Source organism: Podarcis bocagei (genome assembly GCF_964188305.1).
Source record: "Podarcis bocagei genome assembly, chromosome: 4".
Lineage (NCBI taxonomy): Eukaryota > Metazoa > Chordata > Lepidosauria > Squamata > Lacertidae > Podarcis > Podarcis bocagei.
The window spans coordinates 57,026,184-57,040,590 of NC_138128.1; the positions used below are offsets into that span (position 1 = coordinate 57,026,184).

The window sequence follows — 14,407 nt, forward strand, 5'->3', positions numbered from 1 at the left end:
CATATCTGCTTCCTCCCTCCTTCCCTGCCTGCCCCCATGATTGCTCTGTTTAGCAACTAGCCTGGTGGAATATTCTGGAGACCTTGAAAGCTTTTACAATATTCTGTGATATTTGGGAAATTGGGCCAAAACGGCTGCTTTTACTTTTTGTGTTCCTTGGGCTAGCTGGCCTACCTCAATGCCAGTTGTGAGGATATTAGGAGGTGGGGAGTCTGTATTTTCTAGCTTTACATTTTCCCATGGTTCCTTTGCTGTTACAGGCTTTCATAGCCTGGTCTTTCTTGATCTGTTTCCCTCTATCCTCACTTCCATCAGACTCTCCTAATTAGAGGATTGAACAACGCAGCAACAGTTTTTCATTTTCCTGCAGTTAACCAAAGCTCAGGTTGTCCTTCCCTTGACTTAGGAAAGCTCACAGTTATATCTGCAACATCAGAAGACATCAAAACACTAATGTGAAATGATTCTGGTGAGCATGGTCTGTTGTGGACCTGAATGACATCTCTCCAGTGCCTCCCCGCTGGTTTGGATTGTCATGCTCAGGAACTGTCTCAACCAGGAGTTTTTAGATGACTTGGAGACTCAAAACAAATAAGAAGTTTGTGAGGGAAGCAAGTAATGGTAGATAAGCCTGGGAAGGTTTCCTATTTTGGAATTGTTACTAGCTCTAATTGCCCAAAAGGTATAGTTGATAGATGCTCCTAAAAGGACTATTATTTCAGAAGGGTGGTCTTACTATTTTCCCCTGTCTTGCTTCACACAGTTCTTCTGTTCCTGACGATGCCATCAAATTGGTGCCTGATGTGGACTCATCCAAAGAGCCACTAACCACTGTTATCTCAGATGGACACAACACTGTTCTGGAGTCTGCTGAGCTGACTGCAACAAGGTAGGGCGAGAAATCACTTGCAGATATACGATTTACCACTGATTGCCATTGGGGAAGTTCCAACCGTTCAGTGGTTCCCAGTGTTACAGACAGGCAATGGCCTTGTCCTATGGGCTACTAAATGGTTGGAAGTGGCTATGTCTAGTCACTATGTGGTAGTCTATTTTTATTTTATTTTTTTGGAGTGGGTTGGAAATAGGGCATATATTGAATGTTCTAATTCAGTTCTGTTTGTTAGTTGGGACCCAGGCACAAAGCAATCGTGAATGTTGGGCTGTTGTCTCAGGAGGGCACTTCTAGCTAGAGTGGCATTTGCCCTGAATTAGAATGAACTATCTTGGGGAATGATAGAGTTTGGCAGTAGGTAGGAAGAAGTGCCATTTGTTCATGAGTGGGAAAATGGGTGTGAATTGGCTCAATGCTTAGACCTTTTTTAAATCATACTTGGCAGCAAGTTAAGAGTACATTCAGAACCATAGCGTTTGTTGTGTTCTGCATTTCAGAGGGCTGATTACCCTTTAGAATCATATTTCTTACAGTTGGATTACTAAACAGCCAGGCTGTGAGAGCCCAGGCTATTGGTTTGTTTGTTTTGGCTATGACTAGGTTGTCTTGTTCCACCTAATTATTATTTTTTTGATCCTGCTTATTGTTGAGTTAGCAAACTGAGAAGAAGCCACACTATCCAAAAGTGTTTATTTCTTTGTGAGGTTTCTGCAAAGCTTGCCTCAGGGCATGTTCACTTACTCCCATTTTCCAGAAAGCTGCTAAAATAGTGTGCTCTTTACTGAATTAATAAAATTAGGGAGTGGTGCATTACCGAGGTACCATCAGCAGCCCAAATATGCTTATTACAACCTTAATTTCTAGACAGTAACCATGTTAATCCCTTGCAGCAAAAATGATTGAAGAGCACCTTGAAGACTAAGAAATGTATAGAATCATAAAATCATAGAATCATAGAGTTGGAAGAGACCACAAGGGCCATGGAGTCCAACCCTCTGCCAAGCAGGAAACAAACAGTATTATAGTATAAGCTGTTGTGAGCCACAGGCAGTCCATTTGATCAGATGTATAAAGGGTTCTCCTGAGTTGGAGGTACATAAATAGATGGTGGAGGGGGGTGTTCAGTTGTAAGCAGTAGGATCAGAAAGAAAAGAAATGCAGAAAAATACAGATAGTGATAATGTCCTTATTAACAGTGCCCATTCAGAAAAAAACCCCAATATTCAGCAACCTAAAACAACCATTCACCAGCAATAAAAGGCCACACAATAGGGATACAGATATGGGGGCCAGAGCTTGTGATAGACCCAGATGCCAACTCTGTCCCCATATCTACTCTGGCAGTACTATGATATGATCCCCCATACAACTATCAGAGGTTCATTAATATGCTCATCTTCTAGTGTGAGATATCTATCTATCTATCATCTATCTATCTATCTAGATATATAAACAACCATCATCACAGTAACATCACAGCTTTCCTCCATCGCTCTACCATTCCCAGTTTTTCCCAATGTGACCTTAAGGTGACCACCCTTGATCTAAGTAACTTTCACAGTGAGTCTGCAGTGTTTAAATGGGTAAATTACAATCATCAAGAGGTTCAGTGCTGTCACTTGTGGGTTTAAGCAGGTACAATGTGAACTGCACATGTGAACTGGCCTGTTAAGAAGAGAAGAAGGGTTTGGATTTGATATCCTGCTTTATCACTACCCTAAGGAGTCTCAAAGCAGCTAACAATCTCCTTTCCCTTCCTCCCCCACAACAAACACTCTGTGAGGTGAGTGAGGCTGAGAGACTTCAGAGAAGTGTGACTGGCCCAAGGTCACCCAGCAGCTGCATGTGGAGGAGCAGGGAAGTGAACCCAGTTCACCAAATTATGAGTCTACCACTCTTAACCACTACACCACACTGGCTCTCAGTTAGTTAGTACCAGGATGTCTGTGTTATTTTTGTGAATGGCTAGTTGAGAAGGCAATTATCATCATCTGTACTTTTCTTTGTTTAATTTCCTTTTTAACATAAATGTTTACAGTTCCTCTGCATATGCACATATGTGTGTGTGCGCGCGTGCGTGCACAGCTGAATGAAGTAGACTGTAGTCCACAAAACTTTATGCTAGAATAATTTTTTAAGGGTGCCACAAGACTCTTGGTTACGCCTATTTCCGCATCCATACCCAAACTGGTCCACTATGTCTCCTCACCCACTCCACACTATTTGCTAAAAACCTTAGCTCATTACAGATTATACAGTATATGAGCATAGTCTCCTTCAAGGGCTCCTTCAAATGGCTAGGAACTGCTACTGTATATGCTTTAAAATATTATTGTTGCATGCATGTTGCTACAAATCTCTGAGATTTAAAGGTATTTATGTTAAGCAGAACAGCCTTGCTACTGTTTGCTGCAGCAGCCTTGCTACCAAAGAAGCAGCACGGCAGATGTTAGAAAACCTATTTGAAAGTTGCAGAAAACAGGACATCTTTCTAGCAATGCAATCTGCCGAGCCTATCGCTTCTGCAACGTGGTAGCGAGGCTTTGCCTTTGTGCAACTCAAATATACCATCTTCTAGTATACCATCTGCTCATGAGTCTCCAGGGACCATCATCTCCTGGATCATGTTTCAGTGTTGACTTCCAAGCATGTAGAAACTGTGGCTTTCAAGCATGTAGGAAAAAGAAGTGCCTTTTCACTGCCAGTGTTAGAGCATGACTGTTTACAGAGAATCTAGAATAAATTGGCTAATTTCTGTGGTTGTGCAGTTTGTGCCAATGGTTAGTTCTGGCACTTCCTAAGCTTCACCTTTAGATGGAGAAAGGAAGGTGCAGGGATAGGCAACAAGTGCAACAAGTCATGATGCTTTTTGTGTGTCTCAATAAATCTAAGTTGATAAATTCACCTCTCTTTAGACTAGTGCAGATTTTGAACATGGTGCCCTCTTGTTTGCATCAGTTCCCAGATTTATTTATTTTAGTGCTGGTCACTCTGGTCAGATGCATGATCTCTGTTGCCAGCTGGCAATGATCTATTGTGGTAAAGAAATCTCAAGTGAGTCCTGGAGGAAGCGGGCCAATTTGGGATGGGTCAGTTCCCTACTTAGCCTAGTCTGTCAATCACCAATCTGAGCAATACTGGGTTTCCAGAAGGATATTTTTTAAAGCACCCTTACTAGATGGTAGACTAGATTTGTAGACAGTTATGTAAAGCTCTACATGCCCACTGATACACTTCTGCTAGATTCTCGAGTGACAGTTGTGGAACATAAAAAGAAATGAAGTGGCTGATGACTCGAAAGCTGTCGTTCTCATTCTGGAGAAATACTGAGTAACCATGCAGAAGTACAAACCAATGCTTGATCACAGGATGATTTTCCTACCAGTAAAATCGCCACGTGTGAAGGGATCTTTCATAGCAATTGAAATCACAAGCTGTTTATGAATAACAGAAAATTTACATAATTTTACTGGAATGCTGTTTTGCCACTACTATGTTGGAAATGTTCTTGTTCCACACACTGTTTCCTTGGCATTTCTGCCTCCTGCCGGGACGTGTGCTCTTGTGCTTTTTAATTTTTAGTTTTTTAAATCTCAGGCCATCACCTTCAGCAACTTCTAATCTGTAGCTGCCTTAAAGTGAATATCTTGAGTCCCCCTTTGCTCACACGTATTTTACTGTTAGGTTTGATTGCTGGCCCATAAAAGATGACCTCTAATTCTGATAGGTGGTGTGCATGTGTGTAATAATCGGGTCATTTTGTGCTAAATGTATTCCAGATGGCAGTGTGTAATAAGAGCTCAGATTCCAACCCTCCATCTGTCCAGTCAAGATATTATATCTTTGTTTTTGTGTCTCAAGGGCAACTGTCTCAAGCTCCATCCCTCTAACCCCCTAGTGATACCACAATGCTCAGCACAATATGGGGTCTCTGCATGGCAGGCCATGAAAATCTTTTTAATCTTCCAGTCTTTGACAGGGGGGGAATGATGTATTCGCCCAAGTGCTGTGATGAAGAACTTAACATTTCAGCAGAAGTTCTCAAAACTCTCTTTCCCCCGCCCTGAAATAAGTATTTTAAATCTCAAAAGCACACTGGTATATTTATAAACTAAACTCTGTGCTATGGGAATATTGATTGCTTTTTGGAACAACAACCACCATGCTTGGACACAAGAATATAGGGCTAAAACTGAGGTGGGTGACTCCTGTCTTCCTTGGCTATGGCGACAGTTCCTCAGAGTGATTGCAAATGGTTGTTTTCTGCACCCCCCCATTCCTTCTTTTTCTCACAGTGTTCTGAAGCAACTTGCACATAAATAAACAAACAAAAAATGATATTCTGAATTTTGGTCTGCTAGATTGGCATGAGTGGTGGGTGGGGCCCTTTTTCAACCTGAGGGAAGCATTCCCTCATGGGGCCAAATGTCATTAATGAGCAGGGTCAGAGGCAAAAGTGAGAGGACCAACATATGTGACCAGGGCCGGATTTAGGTTTGATGAGGCCCTAAGCTACTGAAGGTAATGGGGCCCTTTATATGTCCAGCTGTCCTTTGTCAACAACAGATTGTTGCTGTTTTTTGTGTTGAATATATGCTATACAGTGGTACCTCGGGTTACATATGCTTCAGGTTACATACGCTTCAGGTTACACACTCCACTAAGCCAGAAATAGTGCTTCGGGTTAAGAACTTTGCTTCAGGGTAAGAACAGAAATTGTGCTTCAGCAGCATGGCGGCAGCAGGAGGCCCCATTACCTAAAGTGGTGCTTCAGGTTAAGAACAGTTTCAGGTTAAGTACGGACCTCCAGAACGAATTGAGTACTTAACCCAAGGTACCACTGTATGGTAATTTATGGACCTAATAGGTCCATACACAACACAAAACACTGTTGCTGTATGTAGGTTTTATTTGTTTTTTATCTTATATTTTGGAAATGTACATCCAGTTTTTTTCCCTTTAATTTTTTTGGGGGCCCCCAAGAGAGTGGGGCCCTAAGCTATAGTTGTTTAGCTTATACGTAAATCTGGCACTGTATGTGACTCTTACCTTTGTACAGTAGGCTGCATTCCAGCAATGCAAAAGCCAGACATTGGCACACCCATTTCCCCCTTCTCCAATAAGGCAAACAAGAGGCATTATCACAGTTCAGTTACACATTCCAGCCAGGCCAAAAGCACTTGAATAGGATCAGATCCAGAAACCAGGACAAAGGTCCTGAGGCTCAAAAGAGAGGCCTGGAGGTGCTCCATTTGGCTCCCACTGTCTTGCCCTAGACTAAGTTACAGCATCCTAAGTTAAATATAGACATGGGCATAGTTATTATCCTGGGAGGACATGGAAGTTTGTGTTCTCTTTCTGGGTGGTAAACCTTTATAGGTCCAAACAGATTTAGAGGGTGTACCAATCAACTATTGAAATTAATGGACAGTACACAGTGAATTGAAGCATGTTTCCCTGGAAATAAACCCCACCTAAACTCCCATGTCCCTTAAAAGTTCAGAGCTATATGCTTCTACGCAGAAGTAAGTCAGTTCAGTGGGACTTGCTTCCAGGAAACGGTGTCGAGATTGCAGCAGTAAATTGAGATTTTACAGTAGAGGCTGATCTCGAAGGTTAAGAGTATTCAGTTGGCAGGTGGGGGGAGGTACGTGAACACCCACATCGTATTCGCTCCCTTAGGTAAAGAAAATTGTAGTAGGTAGTTGTTGCAAAGCTGTGGTATTCTGTAGAGCAGGGGTCAGCAACCTTTTTCAGCCGTGGCCCAGTCCACCGTCCCTCAGACCATGTGGTAGGCCAGACTATATTTTGAAAAAAATATATGAATGAATTCCTATGCCCCACAAATAACCCAGAGATGCATTTTAAATAAAAGCACACATTCTACTCCTGTAAAGACACCAGGTAGGCCCCACAAATAACCCAGAGATGCATTTTAAATAAAAGGACACATTCTACTCATGTAAAAACACACCGATTCCCAGACCGTCTACGGGCTGGATTGAGAGGGCAATTGGGTCGCATCTGGCCCCCAGGCCTTAGGTTGCCTCCCCCTGCTGTAGAGTATAATGAGGATGTACTCCAGTTCACCTATGAAGCTGAGGTATCCTTGAAAAGGGACAGTCTTGTATGACTCGGCATTTCTGCAAGTTCAGTATTGATTAGACATTGTGAAGATGCACGGTAAGGCAGTGCTAGTGATGCTAAATATAAGTATTGCATTGTAGTTTCTAGATAAGAAGGCAGGCCAGCAGCCAGCAATACTTCACTGTATTGGACAGTGTGATCTGGGTGGGTAGTGGGTCCCCTTTTAGCAAAGTCCTACATGAGCAGGGCCCAACATTTCAGGGTGTGTGTGTTTCCCCCATGTTAAGTGTTCCTTCCCATTAAGAAGACCTTTGTGTGAGCCTTTTTAGTCACGCTGCCTTATTATATGTGTGCTTTGTCTCTGTGCTAGGTTATATTTCTCTAGTGGCTTTAGAAACTATCGGCAGACATTGTAGAAAGAGTGTCCAAGCATCTGATCCAAACCTATTTTTAAAAGGGAGAGTTGTTCTCCCACATCTGGTGCAGGTGCCCTTGGGTCCAATCCTTCTGGCAGGAGGTGTTTCACGTAATATCAGAAGTCACTGCCAAGCCAGTGAGCTCAGAGCTGGAGGTTGCATTACTGATTCTGTTCTGAGGCCAACACGAGGGATGGTGTCATAAGTATTTAATTGTACTTTTAGCAGCAATGGCACTTGTTGAAACTGTGCATCACTGGTGGACTGGTTCCCACTTCAGTATAGGGGAATGGCTGGGAAAAGTCTGGCCGTTAGTATCCTTGGAGAAGCTGACGCAACAAGAGAGGGCCATATGGAGAGCAGAATCATTTTCCCCATGTGAGGTTCCTCTTCATAGTGTATATGAATATTAGCAAATGGGTAACCACAGTGGTCCTTCTGGAAGGACTTGTTCCTTAAGCCACCACAGAACTATTCCTTGAATTATTATTATTATTTATCCAACTTATACTTTGCCCTTCTTCCTAAAGGAACCTGAAGCTTTTTCCTCCTGGGAAAGTTCAATAATCAACATGGGCATACATTCAGTTTCTTCGTATGCATCTTTTTGCCTTATTGAAAACAGTAAAAGTCAATTGTTAAAATGAATTCCCTAATGATGAAGGTTGTTGGCTTCAGAGATTTATTTAGCCACCCTCCATTTGAGCATGAGAGCAACTGTTGGGAAATGGTTATCATTCCTCTTTGGGCACACACTGCATTCCTTTTCCTGCCCACTCTCTCTTCGTATTAGACTGTCATCGAAGGGGGTTTCTATGGCAGTGGCAAACTGTGTTAGCATGAATGTGGCCAGCACTTATTTTGCATGCTTCTAAATTGGTCCCTTGATGTTTTTAAAGCAACTCAGTGGTATTTAACTGCAACAGAAGGCAATTATTAGATACAAAAATGTTTAATGGATAGAAGAACCATTCAGGCATCGCGTCTTCTCAGGTTCAGAGAATGCATGAATGGGGACTTGAGTGATGTACGTAAGCCTTGCCCCCAGCAGCCCTGTCAACACAAAGGTCTAAAGTTGAATTCTAATCACTAATCACCTGTAATCCAGAAGGCAAGCTGCACTGGGGTCCCGAAGGTGGAGAGCATTTTTGGCTCTGCCCAAGTAGTGTGAGAGTGTTCTTTAAAAATGGTGTTTCATTCGTTGATGGCTTAATACTCAAGGTACAATGAATGGAACTCTAAAACTGACATCTCTAGAGATGCCCAATGAGATTATGGTTCCAATGTTCTACCCACTGATCTTGAGGGAACACTTTTGAGTATACATATATGGCTTTGCTTACTTGGGAGTCCAACACATTGGCGTCGTTGGGGCTTAACGTCTGAATAAACACACATACGAATGGGTTGAGAGATGGTCTAATGTCTCAGTTATGTTGGACAGCCAAGGTGGAGGCATGGGTGCTACTTTTATAGGCACATGGGGAGTGCAGACATGATATCTGACATGATATTACTGCCTGCCCCGGCCAACTACCTCTTCCTGTTGCCTCCTATGGAGGGTGAGTAAGCAGAACTCAAGCCAGGCAAGAGAGTGGAATGAAATAAAAGGGTGCTCCTATTCTAATATTGATCCACAGACCTTAACTTTGCATGCACAGGAGGATCCAACCAAACAGCCAAGACAGACGATTGGCACTTGGTTGGAGTTTCCATAGAAGAAAACGGGCTTGTTTCTTTTAAAATGTCTATTTGTATGCTGCTTTTCCAGGAAATTGTGCCTAAATGGGCTCATAACATATCCAGTAGACAATAACAATTTGAAAATACATATTATAAACAATTAGAAATAGGAATATCAATAAGCAGATACAAAAACAACAACAACCACCCATACAACATTGTATAAAACAATACAAATAAGTTAAGGTAACAGCTTAGCCTGAATGACGTTATATAAAGCAGTTGGGTTATATAAAACAATACAATTAGCTTAACCTAATGTGAAAGCTTAAGCCGAAGGGAAGAGAGAATAATAACAGCACAAAAATAGAATAGTGGCATATAAAACATCACTACATCCTACATAACCCACCTGTTTTCTGTCTTCAGCCATTCACGAACCCTGACCCACCCATCTCACACCTGGGAGAGTGGAGACCTGCTCTAACTCGGAGGGGCCCACTGTTATTGTGGGCTGTTACCTACAAGGTGGTACATAACTTGTCTTCCATGCTTTCCCACAAAGCAATATGCATTCATAAGCATGGTACCGGGGTGGGGGAGCACCCTCCCCCTTGTTGTAACCCTCAAAGAAATATTTAAAAGGAAGTGCCCAGATCCAAATATTTGAGAATCTGTATGTAAAATAGAAAGAATGTGGAGTCCTTTAGAACCACATCACTGTTTGTTTGCACAGAAACCCGAGTCACAATGGCTCTACTCTTTGCAGGTGAGACTGATTTGACTGAGGTGGACCAGTGAACCCATAATATAGAAGTGAGATTAGAACAAGCTCATGGTGCCTATATCACAAACAAATTGGTTTTAGCATGTGGAAAGCCACACTTGTTTCCTTTTTGGGAACACATTTTGGTGATCATGTTTCTCCACAAGAGTAGTTTGGAGTGATTTGTATGATGGAATGTAGAAAAACAGGGATTTGGGGGGGACATATCTGTTAGCAGGAGTCAAGACTTCGCTGGAATAATTTTTCTACATTGCTTCCTGCTCAGGTGTTGTTCCAAATTACACAGAGGAGAATGATGCATTATAACCAACCCTTTGAAGTGACTCTCCTCCCCGAAATCTGCTTTCATCTAAAGTATTTTTCTTTGATGTTGAGGCTTGAAGGAGATTTCTTATAGTGATGAATCAAAAAGGCCATGTGTGGACGTTATGCATAATTGGTTGGTGCACTAGGTTTATTTCCAAAAGAGCAGCTGTGTTTAGATGTGACAGCTGCAGATTTGTATGTTTAAACCTTATTCTGTCAGAACACCATAGAAAGTGTCGTGTGTGTGTGTGTGTGTGTGTGTGTGTGGTAGGGGAAGGCGCTGGTTTAAGGAGCAACAAGGCATACAGGTGAGGACTGGAAAGCTTTTATTTCTGCCTGTTATGTACCTCCCTGCATCTCCTTTCTCTCAGGCCATTTGCTTCCAGCCAGGGCTCTGATACCAGAAGTGAGCCTGGTTACAAATGAAGTCTTTGGAGGGGAAGGACTGTGGGGAGATAAGCCATAAGCTAGTGGTAACCCAAACACTACAATTCCCATCAACCCCAGCAGGTATGGCCAAGGGGCAGGGATGATGGGAGCTGTAGACCTGCAGCATCTAAGAGGCCCATGTTGACTACCCCAGGTTACAGGAAAGTTATGCACAAGTTCCTTTGCACTGGATGCATAGTTAAGCGCATGGATCCACTGCCATTGTGCATGGTTTGGCCCTTTGGTTGGCTGCAGCAAAAGCAGCAAATAGTCTTGTGATGCCTTAAACCCTCAACTCCCTAATCCATCTGGGCTGAGGCATAATTCTCACAGATGCAGGCTGGTGTGGTGCTTGTAATGCCCTGGTTTGATTCGGGCATTCCTGCCAATCAGCAGTCTGGTAGGGAAAGTGGGAATTGGAATTGCCCTCCTCCCTCATCCATCCATTGGCTGTGTGGGCTGTGTGCATGTAGCCCGCCAGGCTGTGCTGTGCATGCTCTGATGCATTTACGTATCATACCTTTGGCTGGTGGTGGGGAACCTCAGGAAAGGGGTCTGAATGCAGACCTCCAGGCCTCCCTGTCTAGGGCTGGGAACTCTCCACAGCCCATAACTTTCACTGGCCCTGCTTTGCACATAGTTTCCCCCCCCCCTGACTGGAATGTGTCCTCAAATTCTCGTAATGCCTCTTGCTTGCTTGTTTGGATGGAAGGGAGAGAAGTGTGGAAGGGTGTAGAAACCAGCCTACTGTACTTACATAAAATTTACATTTTTGCTCCGCCCACTTTAGCATCTAGCCCAGCCCACCAGTGACAAATGGCCCTTTGAAGCTTGCTCAGAAGGGAATGTGGCCCCAGGGCATTCTAAATACCTCATATGTTGAAGGCTGGCCTTGCCTTGCTATTGCCCTCCGTGATTTTGAGAGAGAACTTCTGAAGTATGATTCGGGACCCCAGAAAATCAGGGTTCTATATTGCAGGGGGAGCCTATGTGAAAAGGCACAAAAGAGGGACAGGAGAGCAGAGCCAGCACACTCACGCTTATTCCTCCTCATCATATGAGGGATATAGAAGGCCTGCGTTGGGGCAGGCAATGGGCTCTTGCCTGCAAAATGCCCTCCAGTATTTTCTGCGCATGCAGGAACTTGATCTGCATGCTGTGGGCCCAATTTCATTTCTAGGTGACACCATTGATTTCTGTACTTTTTTTAGATTAAAAAAAAAGGCTGGCTGCCCTATTTCTTTTTAAAGATATTGGGAACAAACAGTACCTGGTTGCTGATAGAAGAACACTATATTATATATATGAACTGAATGGTAATTTGGAGACGGCTGCAGCAAAGCAGTCGTTTGGGTAAGTTCTGCTCTGATGCCACTGGGCCACAAAATCTCTATCTCCTTGCTCCCTTTCCAACAAATGTTTGTGTCACAGTAATCGTATTTATTGTTAGTGTTCCACAACAACTTGATAGTTTACCCCATATATTTCTGCTGTTTTGGAAATTAAATACCCTATAATTAGGAAAAAAGAGAGAGGGAGAATCATTTTGTAATCTTAGCTACAGAGATCTTGACACTGGTGTTGCTGCTTTTCTGATGCCCAGCTTGTTATTCCAAAATCTGTTCCCCATCATTTAATTTTAGAAATTCATACATCTTGCCTGAAGTTGCTGTAATGTTGGTGTTATGCAGCCTGCAGTATGGCTATTTACAGTATCTTTCATGCTATTACCATATAAGGTCAGTGGAAAATTTGGCCAAGAAAAAGAAATGCCAAAGGGAACTAAGAAATAAGCAGTGGATGCAACTGTAAAGGGAATAATTGCATGTTTCTCATACGTATGGCCATGTACATTAGCTAATCATTGGGCTTGATTTCAGAAGTGGCCTCAAGGGCCTAGAAATGAATACCTTGAGAACAAATATACTAGTGGTTATGCATAAGTTCAGCAAAGGTCAGCGAGAGGAATAATGTCTTGAGTTCATTGCATTTTAGGGCCTTTCCAGATTACTGAATGGCAATTGCACAGTTTCCTCTTGCTTGCTGAGCTGGATCCAAATATTTTTATTTGAAAAGGTGCCTCTGTTTCAGAGATTCTCGTCTGGATAAAATAGGAAATTGTGGCTTCCTGCTACATGCATGAGCCTCAGGCTCATGCACCCCCCAAATCTCTTCCTTATTAATGTGCAAAGCATTAAAAGCTACCCACTTTTGATTTTAAATGAACCACAGTCTCTTACTGCAGCAAAACTCTGCTTAGCCACTTTAGATGGTGAACACACCCATGGTTTGAACCTCTCTTGTTGAAGCTAACTAGAGTTCACATGCAAGGGGGAGCTGTGGTTAGTTTAAAATTGAAAATGGGTGTTTTTAATCTCTTGTATGCCAAAAGAGACAGAGGGCTGAGCCTGTAGCATTCTGTGACTTATGTAATGTTTTCCATTACATCTGAACCAGCCCTTCCAGACATAGACCAACCACAATTTGACAGTAACTGTGGTTCAGACTTCAAAACATGTAATGGTTAGACATACTGTATAGGCAAACCATAGTTTCTGCAGTTTCTATCTCTCCCCCCCCACCCGCGCTTCCTTTCCTAATAATTCCTGGATGCTCTCTTGAAGCGTGGCTTCTATGTGTGAGGCAATGTCCCAAACCATGGTTTATTGATTAGGATATAATCTCAAACCACACTTCCTTCAAACTGTGATTTGGAAATCTGTGTCAAATTGTAGTTTCAGATGCTGATGAGGCCACTTGATAACTAGGGTTTGTCAAAATGTATCAGTTTGGAAATCATGACAGACTATAGTTTGGCCTTTGTTCTGAACCATCTCACTGTGTCGAAGTGTATCAAAGTTGTTGGTGTTGTGAAGATTTGTTTTGAGTGTCACAAGCACCTGGCTGGATAATGCCTGCAACATCACTGGTGTTGAAGGATGGATATTTCCCCTACTCCACGAAACACTAGTTTGTAACCTTTTAAAAAGAATGTACACAAAATTTTATCCCTGAAACCTGTTTAGATAAACCATGCCGGCAGCACAACCTAAAGGTCCAGAATTCAAAAGGCACCTACAGGAAAGCATGCTTTGCCCACTCTGAAGAGACTTTGACTTCAGTGGTGTATAATAAGGAAATAGATTTCAGAGAAACCTTCTGTCCATTTGTCTGATGCTAAATAGCAGCCTCTTGTACTTCTGCTGCCCCTGTTTTGCTATAATAGATAGCAGATCAGATAACAGGGCTATATGTGTTGTTTCCTTCTGCATATTTGACATACATGCAGAGAAGCTTTTGTTCTCTGCAGTATAATTCTGCCCTCTGGAGACTCCCTTCATTTTTTAAGAAGCAGGTTACTAGCTCCCATGGTTGAGAGGGAGAAACTGTAGTCTTACCTCTATCATAGCCTTCCTTATAAATAAAAAAGAATGTTCCATGCTAGTTCAAAATATAAACATTCAGTGCATAGTCAGTTATGCAAAAGGAAAAAAATGTATGCAGATATGCAAATCTGCATATGTTTTATATTTCTACTATCTGTTACAAATGACCCATCACCATCAGGGACAATGCAGACCAGAATGCCCATATACTACGTAAATCATGGTCAATTTGCCCTTGGAGGTGGGTAGAACATTTGTGTGGCACAGGTGGTCTTGAGATGGAGAGAGCAAAACAAGCTGGGTTTTTGTTCATGGGTTGATTTATACGTGCCATATGTGCTGGTGCAGTGTTTTGAATTTTTAAAAGGAGTATGCACATTATAAACTTCACATGTCCATTCTGGAGCATAAATCATGG

The 14,407-nt window shown here is 42.5% G+C and overlaps 1 protein-coding gene across 10 annotated transcripts in view; it reads left to right on the forward strand.

Annotated features, from left to right (window-relative positions):
• The window catches only part of TACC2 (transforming acidic coiled-coil containing protein 2), a 165,362-nt gene that overhangs the window by 60,851 nt on the left and 90,104 nt on the right, over window positions 1–14,407 (forward strand). For all 10 annotated transcript variants that reach the window (XM_081192817.1, XM_081192812.1, XM_081192816.1 and 7 more), the window contains one exon: window positions 764–889. In XM_081192817.1, coding sequence (XP_081048943.1) covers window positions 764–889 — 126 coding nt within the window. The remainder of the gene's footprint in view (window positions 1–763; window positions 890–14,407) is intronic.